General features: G+C 49.3%; 1 protein-coding gene across 1 annotated transcript in view; it reads left to right on the forward strand.

The window, feature by feature from the left end:
- The window catches only part of sdc2 (syndecan 2), a 39366-nt gene extending 23731 nt beyond the window's left edge, over positions 1–15635 (forward strand). Inside the window, exons 2-5 of the mRNA XM_079759175.1 lie at positions 5890–5998; positions 7639–7844; positions 9781–9910; positions 12705–15635. Coding sequence (XP_079615301.1) covers positions 5890–5998; positions 7639–7844; positions 9781–9910; positions 12705–12868 — 609 coding nt within the window. The 3' untranslated portion in view covers positions 12869–15635. The remainder of the gene's footprint in view (positions 1–5889; positions 5999–7638; positions 7845–9780; positions 9911–12704) is intronic.
- Positions 15636–15950: the final 315 nt, after the last annotated feature.

The following is a 15950-nucleotide window of genomic DNA, read 5'->3' on the forward strand; positions in this document are numbered from 1 at the left end:
CATGCACATACACAAACACATACACACACACACACACACACGCACATACATACACATACATATCCACACATGCACATGCACACACGCATATACACACACATACACACACGCACGCACATGTATACGCATACGCACACGAGTCTCGTGCACACGCTCCAACGTGCACACACACACACACATGCGCGTGGTGCTTAGTCTCGTGCGCATGCTCCAACGTGCACGCTGTTTGACGTGCACAGAGCAGTTAATGTGGCATTGTCCTGCACCAAAGCAGATGTGTGTACAGAAACACCACCTGGGGAAACCGTTCCAGCGGTCTGAGCCAAGGCGTTAACAACTGTTCTGTTCTGTGTGTACGGTTTAAACAAGAAAGGCTACACACACGTGTAAGACACGTACGATAACTGCTACACACCCGTGTAAGACACGTCAGATAACTGCTTCGGGAGAGAACGGTATGAACACAAACTGCTTGTGAAGCAGGGATCAGCTTTTATGATGGTGTTTGGCTTATGCAGCAGTATGCGTGAAATCGACCGCCGTTTATTTGATTGATATAGTCCGTTATTGATATTGACGTTTTATATCGCTGCGTCCCTCCCTATAAAATCCCAGAGGGAACTGTCAGACTGTGTTTGTGTGGAACTGATTTGTGTCTCCGTGGTGAAGGGAGGCATGGTGTAAATAACGTTTTCTCGCGCTGTCCTTCACACGTGGGCTTCGCTCGAGTCTTCCGGCCAACCGACGTTTGACGAAAACTTGTTTGTTTGGTTGAGGCGACAGAGAGGAACCTGGGTGGGGGGGGGGGTTTAGTAGGGTTGGTTGACCACCACTTCCTCTTGTGTTTACTGCCCTTTTGTCTCACAAACAAACCCCCCCCCCCCAGTCCCCCAGCCATCCCACGCACCAACCGACGAAAACTAATATGTGCGCGGTCATGTTTTCCGTTTGCCTTCTCTCTCCTCACACCCGCAGTTTGAAACTAACACCGGCCGGTCGATAACTCAGCACAGCATTAGCCCTGCATCTCCCGCTGTCCGCGATGCACTTTTTGGGGCAGTTTACTCTTCTTTTTTACGAGGAGACATAAATTCAGGCTAATTCCCCAATAAAACTCGCCGGGCACGTCCGCTGGGTTAAAGATGGACACCACGGCGATTGAATAAAATGAAGGAAGAGGCGATGTTCTCTTGGAAATGTGTGTTCTGGGTTGTTTTTCACCCAAATAATTCATGCCTAATTGTGCCGGATCTAAGACAATATTATTCTTTGACTCGGCCAATATCTAGACGGCCATATAAAGCCCTGAGCTGTTGTATCAACACCCCTGGAGAGGTGGGCGGGAGACCCCTGTTGCTCACCTGTCACCTCGGTGACCAGATGCATTTGATCTAGAGTCGGAAGTATGTCCTCATCATTGCCAGTAAAATACTACACTACATGAAACAACTAATCTGCCCCCCCCCCTCCTCGTTTCTCCTGGGTTCGTAATCCGGTACCACTCAGGATGTAATCGCGTTACGCCAAACAATGCAGTTCCTCATTCTTTTTAAGTTCTGTCATGGGTCTGAACACGCAGGACTTTTATTTGTGTCGTGCTCGATTTAGTTTCGGAAATATGGATCAAAGAACCAGTTAGGAAGCTTAATTCTTGTTGAAAAGAAATAGGTTAAGTCATTTGTTTAAGAAGCATTTTTGCTCGTATTTGTTGATGTGATCTTGACATCGCGACAGGATTCATTAAATCGAATGCTCTGACAAAATGAATAAACTAAAGCCACAGGCATTTAATAGGCCCATCCTGCCATTTCATTCGTAATTAAACACACAGATGCTACATATTTATTCTGACAGTCATTCTGTATTCAAACACACACACATGCACACACAGACAGACACAGACAGACAGACACGAAGACAGACACACAGACACAAACACATGGAGAGAGACACACACCGAGACACAAACACAGAGAGAGAGACACACACACACACACACACACACACACACACACACACACACACACACACACACACACACACACACACACACACACACACACACACACACACACACACACACACACCCACCCTCGGTCTTCAATGAAATGCTGAACGTCTCCAAAGCCAGGCTGAAGCAGAGTAAGACTGCACTTATTAAGTCGCAGAGTGTGTGTGTGTGTGTGTGTTGTGTGTGTGTGTGTGTGTGAGTCTGCTGTGTGGATCTGTAGAGCAATGGATCAGGTGGGACCACAGGCTAATCTCCCATCGCAGCTCTGTAAACAAGCTAATCTCTCTCTCTCTCTCTCTCTCTCCCTCTGTCTCTGTCTCTGTCTCTGTCTTTGTCTCTTCTCAGTCCAAAACGTTCCCGTTTGATGTCCGGAGCGTGTGTAGCGACGTGTTCGAATACCCGGACCCTTATCAGGCATACGGAAGCTGTTGATCCGATGATATTAAGATATTAAGCTACTGGCCGCTAGCAACAACCGTGACAGTGAAGAGACTGGTTCTGAGCCCACTGGTTGGGGGTCTGAGGCTCGTCAGACACTGGATGTCTGAGCAGGAGGGGGGTTAGGAGGGGTGACGGTGTAAATGGGCGGGCTAAGCTTCCCCGCCCGTGGCCGGACCGTCTGGTCGAAGTCTAGGCTGCTAGCGTATAATAGCCGAGGTGTAGGACGGCCGTGTGAACAAGCACGCACGCACTACACACACATGCGCACGCACACCTTCCGAATGCCTGCGATAGAAAGGAGCGAGTGGCGGAGGAGAGTCTACAATCTCACCCGCCTTTTTTCGCTTTCCCTCCGTCACTCACTGACTCACTCGCTCACTCCGGAGGTGGTCGAGGAAGGAAAGCATGTCTTGCTCCAGACTGTAATGAGAGTGAGAGAGATGGATGTGCTGGGGGCTGTAGCGGACACACACTGGGTTCCTGAAGGGTTTTTACCAGCCACCTGCCGCTCCTCACCTCCAGACATTTTCATTCCTTCTTCGCCAATTCCTCCCAATCCATATTTCATTTTTTTTTCCGTTTTTTTACTCATGGTGGGTCTCGGTTTCTCCCTCGGTGTCCATGGTATCTTCTGGCTGAGAGACCTTCTGTCTGTATCCTCTCTCCTCCCTTTCGGTCTCTCTTTCGCTCTATCTTTTGGTCTCTCTTTCTGTCACCATTTCTGTCTTTTCGCCTGTGGAAAACACGAGGCATTCGTTGCTTACGGTGAACTGAAAAAGTCGAAACAAACTAAGCAAAGTGTGCCTCTCTGCACACAGCGTAAAGACCAATGCTGATCGACTGGCCAGGCCTTTTGATAAAATGTGTGTTTCATAATGTTTTGACACAATTTGAATGTGTGTGTGTGATTGAAACATTGTAATCGTGTCAGCAAGGTGACCCCGCTGACATGAAAGCTCGCTGTTTCAGGTGGGAGATATAACCTCCTCGTCTTTGAAGAGTCTCCAAGTTTTACCGCTCTGAAACTATTCATCGTGCCGGCGGCGTTCTGCGCTGCCTCAAGGTTTTTTAATTAGTCTGCCTTTTCAACAAAGTCATCGGCTAAACTTCCACGCGCTGTTTACCGCAGAGTGGCCAACAGTGCTCTCTGCCAGCAGAAAGGAGGGCTTTTGAGTCAACAACATATACTTTAGTGAATAGTTTCATTTCCTTTTCTTATCATTACCACTGTGTGTGTGTGTGTGTGTGTGTGTGTGTGTGTGTGTGTGTGTGTGTGTGTGTGTGTGTGTGTGAGTGTGTGTGTGTATTTCCACAGGGTTTGTTGTCATTTTTGTACTCATGTGAACTTGCGTGTTTCTTTGTGTGTTTGGTTATGAGTTGTGTGTGTGTGTAAGTGCAAAGTATGTTTGCCTTCTTTTGCAAATGTGTGTGTGTGCGCGCGAGCGACACAAAGCTTTGATTGGTAGTGCGTGTGTGTTGTGTAGGCATGCTCTACGTGGCCTGTGTGTTGTCTCTGTCTCTGTGTGTGTATGCATGTGTGCTTCTCTAAAGAGGGTTCATGCCCAACGTGTCCACAGTATGATCCAGCCCAGCCACCCCCCCCCCCCACGCAGGTGTAAACATGCCCCCCTATGCATGCTCTGTAGCGGCGGCCATTGACGGACGTTTGATCTGATTACGATCCGGAGCAATTGCTTGGGGGTCTATTGTGGGAGGCGTGTTGTTGAAGCGTGGAAAGCAGTTCTCCAGACAAACTTTGGTGGGTGGCGGTGAGGAGGGGGGGTGTTGTTAAGGGTTGTGATAAACTTTGAAGCTTTGAACAAATTTTTCCCTTTGATCAGCCAACGACACGGGGAAAGACTGCTGTTCCAGAAGAGAGCGCCAGCCCAGAGAGAGAGACAAAGACAGATGGAGGGGAGGGAGAGGGAGAGAGGGGGAGAGAGGGGGAGGGAGAGAGGGGGAGAGGGGGAGGGAGGGGGAGGGAGAGGGAGAGAGGGGGAGGAGTGGGAATGAAAGGTGGAAAGGTGCTAAAGAAGAGAATGAAGGGAGGGTTGAAGAGGAGAGAGCTAAGGAGAAGGTGTTTAGCTTTTAGACTTTTTATTCATTTATATTTTATGTTTTTATATTTTCCTGGCCAACTCCTGCTCTCTCTGAAATGTAGCGTGCGCACGCACACTTTCTCATGCGCGCACACGTGCGGACACACACACACACACACACACACACACACACACATTACTGAATGAGCAGCGAGGTCTTCTTGGCTCTTAACCGCTGGAGTAAAATAGACCCAGACGCCACGGACAAAATTATGAGGCTATCTGTCAACCCCGTGTGTGCGTGTCACTTCCTGTCGTGTTAGCTCCACTTCCTGTAATCCCACAGCATTAACTTCCTGGTTTGTCAGCACTACTTCCTCCAATTGAACACAAAAACACGCACACACACACACACACACACACACACACACACACACCGTCTTCTGTCGTGTCCAGTCACCTTAGTTTGTAGAACTCCGTTGTTAATGAGTTCAAACATCAAATGTAAATATCGTTTTAAAATGTTAAATTCAATCATCTTATTTGAATTCCAAATCTCTAAGTCTGGTGTGTATACGTTTAAGTACGGCCCGTCTTCGCCTTTCACATATCGTTTCGGTGCAGACCTCTTCTTCGCCGTCAATCGGAAACACAAATTCACACAACTGTGGCCCTGTTGTCAGGACGACACGACAGGGGTGGGGGCGGGACCTGCTCTGTGATTGGCTGGTATTGTCTCTTCTGTGGTATATTTTTGTGAATGGTGAGGTTTGCTCGAGGTAAACAAAGTTGTTTATAAGAGGCTGGTCCCACGTTGGATCCAGTGAGTTTCCCCATTCAGACTAGCTCCTCTGTGGTCAAGCGTCCACATGGCTCTCATTCCCTCCGTGCAGCCACCGGCATAACGACGACCATATGGTCACAACCTTATCTCAAATTGGGATCGACCCAGTCAAATAAACTGTTTAGTCTCACAGTGAAATGCCTTTCTGAGGAAAATTATTGCTTTGGGAGCGCATCTGTAGAAGAAGAAAAACAGATGAAACCGGAATGTGTTTGACGATGATTCACAGAGGCAGATGCTAATTGTGCAGCTAATGAGGCTGTTGTTGTTTTTGTTGTGGGCGGGGACGGCTGCGCTAAATGTTTTGTTTGTCTCGCTGTAGAGGACACGGCAATGGTTTGTTGTTGTTTGTGGAAGAGGGAGGCGGCGATGCTAAAAGTGCTGCTGATGTTGTTGTTTGTGGAGGACAGAGGCAGCGGTGCTAATGTTTGTTTGTTGTTGTTTCGAGGGCTGAGGCAGCGATTCTAATGTTTGTTAGTTGTTGTTGTTGTTGTAGCGGATGGAAGCAGCGATGTTAATGTTTGTTTATTTGTTTGTTGTTGTTGTTGTTGTAGAGGACGGAGGCAGCGCGGGCCTCGTCTGATGACCTGTACCTTGACGACGGCGGGTCGGGGGGGTACTACCCCGAGGACGACGACGACTTCAACTCAGGCTCCGGTTCAGGTACTCACTCGCTAACTCGCCGAATGAATCACTCACTCACCCATTCACTTACTCACTCACTCTCACTCCCTCACCTTCTGACTCACTCACTCCCTCACTCACCTGCTTACTCACTCACTCACTCACTCACTCCCTCACCTTCTATACCGCTAACCTACTTAATCACTCCCTCACTCACCTGCTTACTCACTCACTCACTCATTCAATCGCCTACTCACTCACCAACTTAACTACTCACTCACTCACTCTCCCACTCACTCTCTCACTCGCACACTCACCCACTTCACCGCTCGCTCACTCACTCACTCACTCACTCACCTGCCAAACCATTCGCTCGCTCACTCACTCACCTACTTACCCACTCATGCAAGCACACACACACACACACACACACACACACACACACACACACACACACACACACACACACACACACACACACACACACACACACACACACACACACACACACATAACACAGCACACACACTTTATTCCTTTGCTCTGTCTCCCACTCCCCCCACCCTCTCTCTCTCTCTCTCTCTCTCTCTCTCTCCCTCTCTGTGTCTCTTGCCCTGCCGTGTGTGTGTGTGTGTGTGTAATTTCAGCCTCTATCTTGGTATTCAGCTTGAGGCCTGTGTACAGATCTTTAAAACATATTTTTATTACTTCCTTTAATCAAATCGCTCTAAGCTACCCCGGAAATAGGAGAAGATACAACCAGGCAACTCTGGCTGCTGGTGAATCTGCGTTGAGGTTGTGTGGGGTGACCGGAAATTGTAGAAAGTCTTATTTTATAGATTTCATCTGTCATCTGTGGACCCTATCTGTATATGCATTCCATTTTTTATATCCTCTCTTAAATCTCGAAGCACATTAAAGTAAGTTGCAGCAAGTAAAACTGATACGACTCATCATATGGCTGATGTAATTTTATCTGCAGTAAAGCTTCTCGCTAGAAGCAGTTTACCAGTCTGTTGTTTGGCTTTGATTAAAATGTGCGATTTTATAAAATAAAGTCGTCCTTCTCATCAGCCTCAGTTTGAGTGTTTAATGTGTTTTTGTTCTTTTTAAATGAAGTTGGATTAGGGACAGGATAGTAGACAGTTGATAAATCATGTTTTTTACACCTTTTTGGTTCGTTTTGTGGTTTAGTTCTACTAGTTGACTTTAAGAGAGAGAAAAGTGTCAGGAATTACAGGTAGGAATTAGCTTAATGTCACTTGCTTGGCTAAACAGTGCAAGGTTAATATTAGATCAAGGCTGCTAGTTTGAGGAAATAATATTTTTTAAATCCCAGACAGCATATTCAGGTGGATAATCATAACGCTAAATTTATTTGAATTAAAGGGTGATGACATGACATCAGTCAACTGACGCTAGCTTGACATAAGCTAAATTATGGTAACTTTATTTGAACTAATGGGTGCTGACATATCAGCCAACTGGTGCTAGCTTGACATTAGCTCAAAGATGCTAACTTTATTAGAACTAAAGGGTGCTGACAGGACATCAGCCAAATGATGCTAGCTTGACATTAGCTAAATGGCGCTAACAGGATATCGGCTAAACGTGGCTAACTCTGTGTCCGCTAAACGTTGCTATCTTGACGAGCATCTGCGTGTGTTCCCTGGCTTCAGGCGGCGGGGACGAGGACGAGGTGGTGTTGGTGGCGGAGGAGGCGGTGACCCGGGGCACGGTCTACATCCAGCCCAAAGACGCCGCGCCCACCAAGGACGCCACCAAGGCCTTCACCCCCAAGGTGGCGGTGGCCACGCCTAGCAACGGGCCTAGCGACGCGGACCTCCTGAGGGAGATCATGCCCAGGAATCCAGTCAGAACAGAGGTATGTTTTTAAACCCGAATTGTGTCTGCGAAAAAGCATTGACGCACAGAGTTTCTATGTGGCCTGTTCCGTAGATTAAAGTCAACGAGGAACGATGTTGCACAACACAGAGATTTCCCACAATCCCCCTGGGGATTGAGGCTGTGAGCTGAGCAAGCACTTTAATAAACCCCAGCTCGTCCGTGGCAGCGGTCTGTGGCCGGCCGGACGGACGGACAGCACCGCTGCGTTACAGTTAGTTAGCGGGCCGCTCCTGTCCTCAGGGGTTTACAATAAGTGCATTCGATCATGACGACGCAACCACAGAAACGGTCAAGAGTCATGCGAGTGCAGGACGCTAAATCAGTAAGCATTAAGAAAACTGCTTCCAGTGCTGACTCAGAGACACTGCTGCATTTCTCCACCGACCAGGGTTGCAGCCCTAAAGGGATGACATCCCTCTATGCATATGTTCCAGGAGGAAGAACGGGTCGGCTGGTAACCGGAAGGTTGCCAGTTCGATCCCTGGCTCCTCCTAGCTGAGTTTCGAGGTGTCCCTGAGCAAGACACCTCCGGATTAGCAGACAGAGGGTCTCCGGGACCGGACCTCGCTCTATTTTCTCCCTTTTCCCCCCTCGTCTTCCCCCTTCGTCTCCCCCCGGACTCTTCCAGTCTATGCTCTGGCAGGCTTCCATTTTGAAGGCGTCCACGTTCGTCCGGTCCCTTGGGAAACATGTATTTGTTCTCGACCTGAGCTTTAGTTTGGTCTCGGTCCCTACTGGTCCCTCCAGGGTCTTCTGGTCTCCTGACTGATTCAACCAGAAGCATTTAGTGTGATCTGGAACACCTCCAGCCAGCTCTCCCTTAACGCTTTCACCTCCTGCACCCACATACACACATACACATAAATACACATGCACACACCTGCACACATACATGCACACACGCACGCACGCACGCACGCACGCACGCACGCACACACACACACACACATTCACATACATGCACACACACACACACACACACACATTCACATACATGCACACATACATATACACAGTTCCTTCTAAATATTTACAGTCTAGACTACCCCCCCACCACTACATCCTGCTTCGAGCATAAATTTCTTTCAGACTAAACGCCATGACAACCGTGGTATACACAGCCGCCGGTTGATGGATGACAGATAGCGGTTTGGTGTATAGCTTGAGCAGGTCACATGTTTCTCTTCCCTCTTCTCCTTTCTGAACCCCCCCCCCCCCCCCCCACGAGACAAAATGGTCTGTTCCGCTTCGGTCCAAATCACCTCCAAATGTTCAGACTCCCCCCCCATCCTCTCTCCTTCTCTCTCTCTCTTCATCAAAGTAGTGAAAGGTGTGAATCGATTCACAATCATCGATCATCCATTCTATCTCTTGGCTTCCCTGACCCGTAATAGTACTGCATTCACCTGAACCTGAAACCTGACTCCTGGCCCAGACCTTGACCCTGATCCTGACCTTAACCATGATCCTGACCCTAACCCTAACCCTGACCCTGACCCTAACCCTGACCCTGACCCTGACCTTAACCTTGATCCTGACCCTAACCCTGACCCCTGACCCTAACCCTGACCCCTGACCCCTAACCCTGACCCCTAACCCTGACCCTGATCCTGACCCTGACCTTAACCATGATCCTGACCCTAACCCTGACCCCTGACCCTAACCCTGACCCCTGACCCCTGACCCCTAACCCTGACCCTGATTCTGACCCTGACCTTAACCATGATCCTGACCCTAACCCTGACCCTGACCCTGACCCCTGACCCCTAACCCTGACCCTGATCCTGACCCTGACCTTAACCTTGATCCTGACCCTAACACTGACCCCGATCCTGACCCTAACCCTGATCTCTGACCCCTGACCCCTGGCCCCTGACCCCCCCACGCAGTCTAAAGCCTCCCTCTCCCCCCAGATGCCCCCGGCGGTCTCCACGGAGGTGCGGCACAGCGACGCGGCGACCAGCAGCCCGGCGGGGGGGTCCGGCCTGGAGCCCATCGAGGTCCGCTCAGAGAACCTGTTCCAGAGGACCGAGGTCCTGGCAGGTACGCACCAGACCGCACGCACACACACACGCTCAGAGAACCTGTTCCAGAGGACCGAGGTCCTGGCAGGTACGCACCAGACCGCACGCACACACACACGCTCAGAGAACCTGTTCCAGAGGACCGAGGTCCTGGCAGGTACGCACCAGACCGCCCGCACGCACGCCCGCACGCACGCACGCACGCCCGCACGCACGCACGCACGCACGCACGCACGCACGCACGCACGCACGCACGCACGCACGCACGCACGCACGCACGCACGCACGCACGCACGCACGCACGCACGCACGCACGCACGCACGCACGCACGCACGCACGCACGCACGCACGCACGCACGCACGCACGCACGCACGCACGCACGCACGCACGCACGCACGCACGCACGCACGCACGCACGCACGCACGCACGCCACAAATACGCACACGAAAAATAAGCAAACATTCACGCACACGAAAAATAAGCAAACATTCACGCACACATACAAACACAAATGCACACAGAAAAACACGCACAAATGTGTGTTTGTCTCTCTCATTAAGTATGTGCGTGTGTGTGTCACTATTTCTTAGCGTGTGTGTCTGTCTCTCTTTAAGTGTGTCTGGGTCTGTCTTTAAGTGTGCCTGTGTGTATGTCTCTTGAAGTGTGTGTGTTTGTGTCACTATTTATTAGTCTCTGTGTGTGTGTGTCTCTCTTTAAGTGTGTCTGTGTATGTTTCTCTTTAAGTGTGTGAGTGTTTCACTATTTCTTACTGTGTGTGTCTGTTTCTCTTTAAGTGTGTCTGTCTGTGTGTCTCTCTTTAAGTGTGTGTGTCACTATGTCTTAGTGTGTGTGTGTGTCTCTTAAGTGTGTCTGTGTATGTCTCTCTCATTAAGTGTGTGTGTTACTATTTCTTAATGTGTGTGTGTGTTAGTCTCTCTTTAGGTGTGCATGTTTGTCTCTCTTTAAGTGTGTCCGTGTGTGTCCGTGTGTGTGCGTGTGGAGTCAGCCTTTAAGGAAACGTTTCAGATTCCCTCCAGCAGAGAGGACGGGGGTTGTAAACCAAGCCAACCCCATCGCTCCGGATCAGTTTCTGTTTCCCCTAGCTCTGGCGGTGTTGGGCTTGGCTCTGATTATTTTCCTGCGAGTGTGGGGTGAGATTTATCTGAGGTGAAGCAGGCAGGGCGAGATATGGACCTGAACGTCTGGCTGTGTTATTCTGGCCTGACTTGAGGTGTAGAATTGATTCGACCTCCGCCGTCACTGAACCTGCGGTCTGTTTTGGCCTGTATCTCTCATTCTACTCACTCACTCACTCTATCTCTCTCATTCTCTTACTCTCTCGCTCTCCCTCCCTCCGTCTTTTCCACTCTCTTTAAACCTCTCTCTCGATCACTCTTTTCTTCACTCCTTCCTTTCTTTGTGTTCTGCTCTCTTCCTTCCCTCACCCCTCACTCTTACTCTCTCTCTCTCTCTCTCTCTCTCTCTCTCTCTCTCTCTCTCTCTCTCTCTCTCTCTCTCTCTCTCTCTCTCTCTCTCTCTCTCTCTCTCTCTCTCTCTCTCCATCTCTACCCTCATCTTCTTCCTCCTCTCTCATTCGCTGCTCTCTGCCTGGCCTTTCTGGTTCCTTGCCGCAGTCCACTTCATGCTACGCTGCTACGCTAAGACGTGCTATGCTAATGCACCAGGGCGTGCGTTAGCATACCGCAGCCCACAGAGGAACCTAGCGGCTTAGCTATTGGACACAGATTAGCTAGCTAAAGCAGCCTCGTGAGGGCCCCCACTCCAAGGAATACGTGGAGAAGGGCCGTGTGTCGGGGGCCCCGGTGTGAGTTTCTCTCCTACGCTGCCTAGCCTAGCGTAACGTTGACCAAAATGTTTGAACCGACCGGTGAGCGGGAGGGATCTAAAAATAAGAGCCTGAATGGACGGCATTTACACAGCGCTTTTCTAATCAGTGGCCACTCAAAGCGCTTTACATTTTTGCCTAACATTCACCCGTTGATGCGCACATTCACACACCGACGGCGGTGTCAGCCACGCAGGGCGGCAGCCGGCTCGTCGGAGGCAGTCAGGGCGAGGCGTCTCGCTCAGGGACGCCTCGACACTCTGCTAGGAGGAGCCGGGGATCGAACTGGCGACCTTCTGGTTACCAGCCGACCCGCTCTGCCTCCTGAGCCGCGGGCCTCCTGAGTCGGTGTGTGTTTCACTAGGAGTTGAGCTCTGTGTTTCTGTACCGCCTTCAGTTTACATGAACTCTGACCCAGTTGAAAAACAAGGGAAGCGTCTGTTTTATTGAAACGTGCTCCTTCTCCTCCGGCGTTACTGCCTGGTGTACTGTTTACAGTTTACAGAGCCTTTAGCCAAAGGGGCAGTTAGTGGAATTTCGAAGTAAGATTTGGTGTTTGTTTTCCTTGAGGTGGCTCGCGGTACACAACCCTTTACCGGCCGGAGAATTCGGGGAATTTCACAATAAGAGTTTGAGTGTTTCGTTTTGGGTTCCCCTTTTGCTATACTTTCCTAGTGTAGTTCACGCGACCCTTGACCTTCTGGAGAAACGAGAGAATCAACAGTGAAAGGAGTTTCACGATAAGAGCTTGTGTGTGCGTGTGTTTGTATGTGTTTGTGTGTGTTTGTTTAACTCGTGTGTGTGTATGAGTATAGACCTCTGCTTTTCTTCCCTACCTAGCAGTAGTACAGTTCACATGAACTTCTGACCATGACCCCTCGCATCCTCTCTCTCTCTCTCTCTCTCTCTCTCTCTCTCTCTCTCTCTCTCTCTCTCTCTCTCTCTCTCTCGCTCTTCCTCGCAGCCGTCATCGCCGGCGGGGTGATCGGCTTCCTGTTCGCCATCTTCCTCATCCTCCTGCTGGTCTACCGCATGAGGAAGAAGGACGAGGGCAGCTACGACCTTGGCGAAAGGAAGCCGTCCGGAGCGGCCTATCAGAAGGCTCCCACCAAGGAGTTTTACGCATAAGCCCCGCCCCCCACCCCTCCCTTTTCCCTACTCCCTCATTTTATTCTGTCCCTCCCACAACCCTGATTGACAAATCACATAGCGACTGTTGCCGAGGGCAGTCCGCGGTACGATAAGAGTGCAACCGGTGACCATGACAACGACGACAACAACAACGACAACAACAGCGATGGAAAGCGAAATGCTCGAGTCGATCGAAGAAAAGCTGCCGAAGGCTTTTGCATCTAGAGTATTGTAATTAAGACCTTTTTTCAATTTTTTTCTCATTTTTAATGAAAGCCAAGCATTGCTTATTTTACGGCAAATCTCAGTGTATTTAAACATTCATGTAATATTTAAAAAATGGCTGGAAAAAAAAAGAACAAAAAAAAAACGGTAACGGTGGCGGGGCGAACAGGAAAAGGCGTTTTACGTTTTGTTCTTTCAAGTAGCCGCCTACTCTAACCGTAGCAGTATGTTATTTGTAAAGAAACATTTAAAAAGTGGACATAATTGAATATAATTATTCTTTATCACTCCTACTTTCCTTTCTTTTTCTATCATGTTGTCTTAGCATGTCTCATGTCGATCCCCTGACCGTGGATCTCATTAATTTATCTTTTCTTCTCTGATGTTTAAACGAAAAACAAAAAGCCTTTCTAGATTGGATGAATCTCTTTTTATTTCATTTTAACGCTGATAACTGTCAATGTAAATGCTCTCCTCTCAGCTTCCAATGTTTATTTTAAAATGTTTGTTCAAACTCTCTGTTGTATCTCCCTTCCCTCCTTTCATTACAGTTCGGAGCCACGGTTTGTAGAAACAAACTTATGCTTTCAGTTTTCCACTTCTCCCTGGTTTGGCTCAAGTTTGGTAGGAATGGGGTCAGGGGTCAGGAGATGTGTCAGGGGTCAGGAGCAGAGATGTGTCTGGGGTCAGGAGCAAAGTTGTGTCAGGGGTCAGAAGGGGTCAGAGTATGTCTGGGGGTCACACACCCATACACACACACACACACACCTAGACATGCACACACACCTAGACACACACACACACACACACCTAGACAAACACACACACACACCTAGACACACACACACACACACACACACACACACACCTAGACACGCAAACACACACACCTAGACACACGCAATTGGACACACACACACGCGCATACAAATACACACACTGTTCCCCGGGCGGTTTGATAACGCTGGCCCGGGGTGGAGCACCAAGGACCGTCGTTAACGGGGTCTGTCCTGAGGGCCCGCCGAAAGCATCCAGCCCCCTCCCACGCCTTTCAGAACGTGGGTGTGTGTGTGCACTTACGTGTGTGTGTGTGTGCGCACATACGTGAGCGTTTACGTGTGTGTGTGTGTGAGAGTGATAGTTTGAAAAAATGTCACTTGTGGGGCCCTGGACTGACGCTCCTCACAGAGGTGGTGAACGTGGTTGTTATTATTTTTAGCCCAGGGGATAGCGAAGGTGTTTCCACCTGTTGTTTGTGCGCTCCCGGTCGTGGTACGCCCTGGTTGTTGTTTGACTGAGTGTGTTGAGGACGTCGGTTTTGTGCGTTTTGTCACGCTACACACGGCACAGCAGGCATGGTTCGAACAGAAGCACAGTGTCCAGCATGTCACAAAGTGGTCCGATAAAAAAACGGACGATGAAATGGACAACAACTAAACAGTACGATCGCCTATCTGTCGTGTTTAACCTCCTCCTGATTTTAATGTCGCTCCGCGCCAAATGAACCCGCCACTGAAACACACATGACGAGTCTGCGACGTTGCCCTGTTGGCGTGTACAGTAATGTGTTCATCTGTACAGTAATGTGTTCATCTGTATGGTAATGTGAAGTAGATTCATGCTGTCATCGTCTACACTTTGAACACAATGCATCCTGAGGCCTCCTCCTCGCTCCATCTCTCCCCTCTCTCTCTCTTCCCCTCTCCCCTCTCTCTCTTCACCTCTCCCCTCCATTTCTCCCCTCTCCTCTCTTTCTCCCCCTCTCACTTCTCTCTCCTCCTTCCCTCTCTCTTCCTCCCCTCTCCCCCTCTCCCCTCTCTCTTCGTCCCCTCTCCCCTCTCTCCTCCTCCCCTCTCCTCTCCTCACCTCTCTCTCTCCCCCTCTCCTCTCTCTCTCCTCCTCCCCCTTCTCTCTCTCCTCCTCCCCTCTCTCTCTCTCCCCCTCTCCTCTCTCTCTCTCCTCCTCCCCCTTCTCTCTCTCCTCCTCCCCTCTCTCTCTCCCCCTCTCCCCTCTCTCTCTCTCCCCTATTGAACTACTAGGGTACTTCTCTTTGTATTGCAGTAGAACCCCAGAGAACTCGAACTCTCACCATCTCACTACTAGGCCCGGTTGCAGCAGTGTTGCCACAACGTCATAACAGCATCCCCCTTTCTCAGCTCTGAACCTCTTTCCTCAAAGAGAACCCCCCCGCCCACTGAATCTCCCCCTCCCTTCACATTGCTTATTGGCGTACGAAAAGATATATTATAAATATATAAATATATATAAATGTATATTCACAAATGTTTTAAACCTTCAAAGTGCCTACCATTTAGAAATGTACTTAATTGCTCAATGGGAACACACAAACATACATAAACACATACACCTACACACACACACACACACACACACACAATGGAAGGATGGAATCGACTTGAGTGGTATTCTGTGAACACAGATGACTGTAATGGTATTTTTTTTGTTTTTTGTCTTACAAAAGCTGACAGTATTGTACCTATACGTTGGAACAACACTACTGAATAAACATTGTGGCCTAATACCCACCCCCTTGTCTTGTCTTCTTCTGAAAGCTTATACCATTTCCTGTTGATGCCTGCCTTGCAGTTTACCAAGAAAAACGATGTAACGGTCTGCAACATATCTATATTTTTTTTTTTAAAGGATTAAAGGTAAGGAATCAGGCATTAAAAAAAACAGTTGTCTTCAATCTAGAAAAAGGAGCACTGTCCACAGAGACAGTGGGGAAATCAGTGGAGAACTCAAGGAGAACTAACAGAGAACTCATGGAGAACTCACGGAGAACTAACAGAGAACTAACAGAGAACTCAAGGAGAACTAACAGAGAACTCAA

Source organism: Pollachius pollachius, assembly GCF_949987615.1.
Source record: "Pollachius pollachius genome assembly, contig: scaffold_149, whole genome shotgun sequence".
NCBI classification, from domain to species: domain Eukaryota; kingdom Metazoa; phylum Chordata; class Actinopteri; order Gadiformes; family Gadidae; genus Pollachius; species Pollachius pollachius.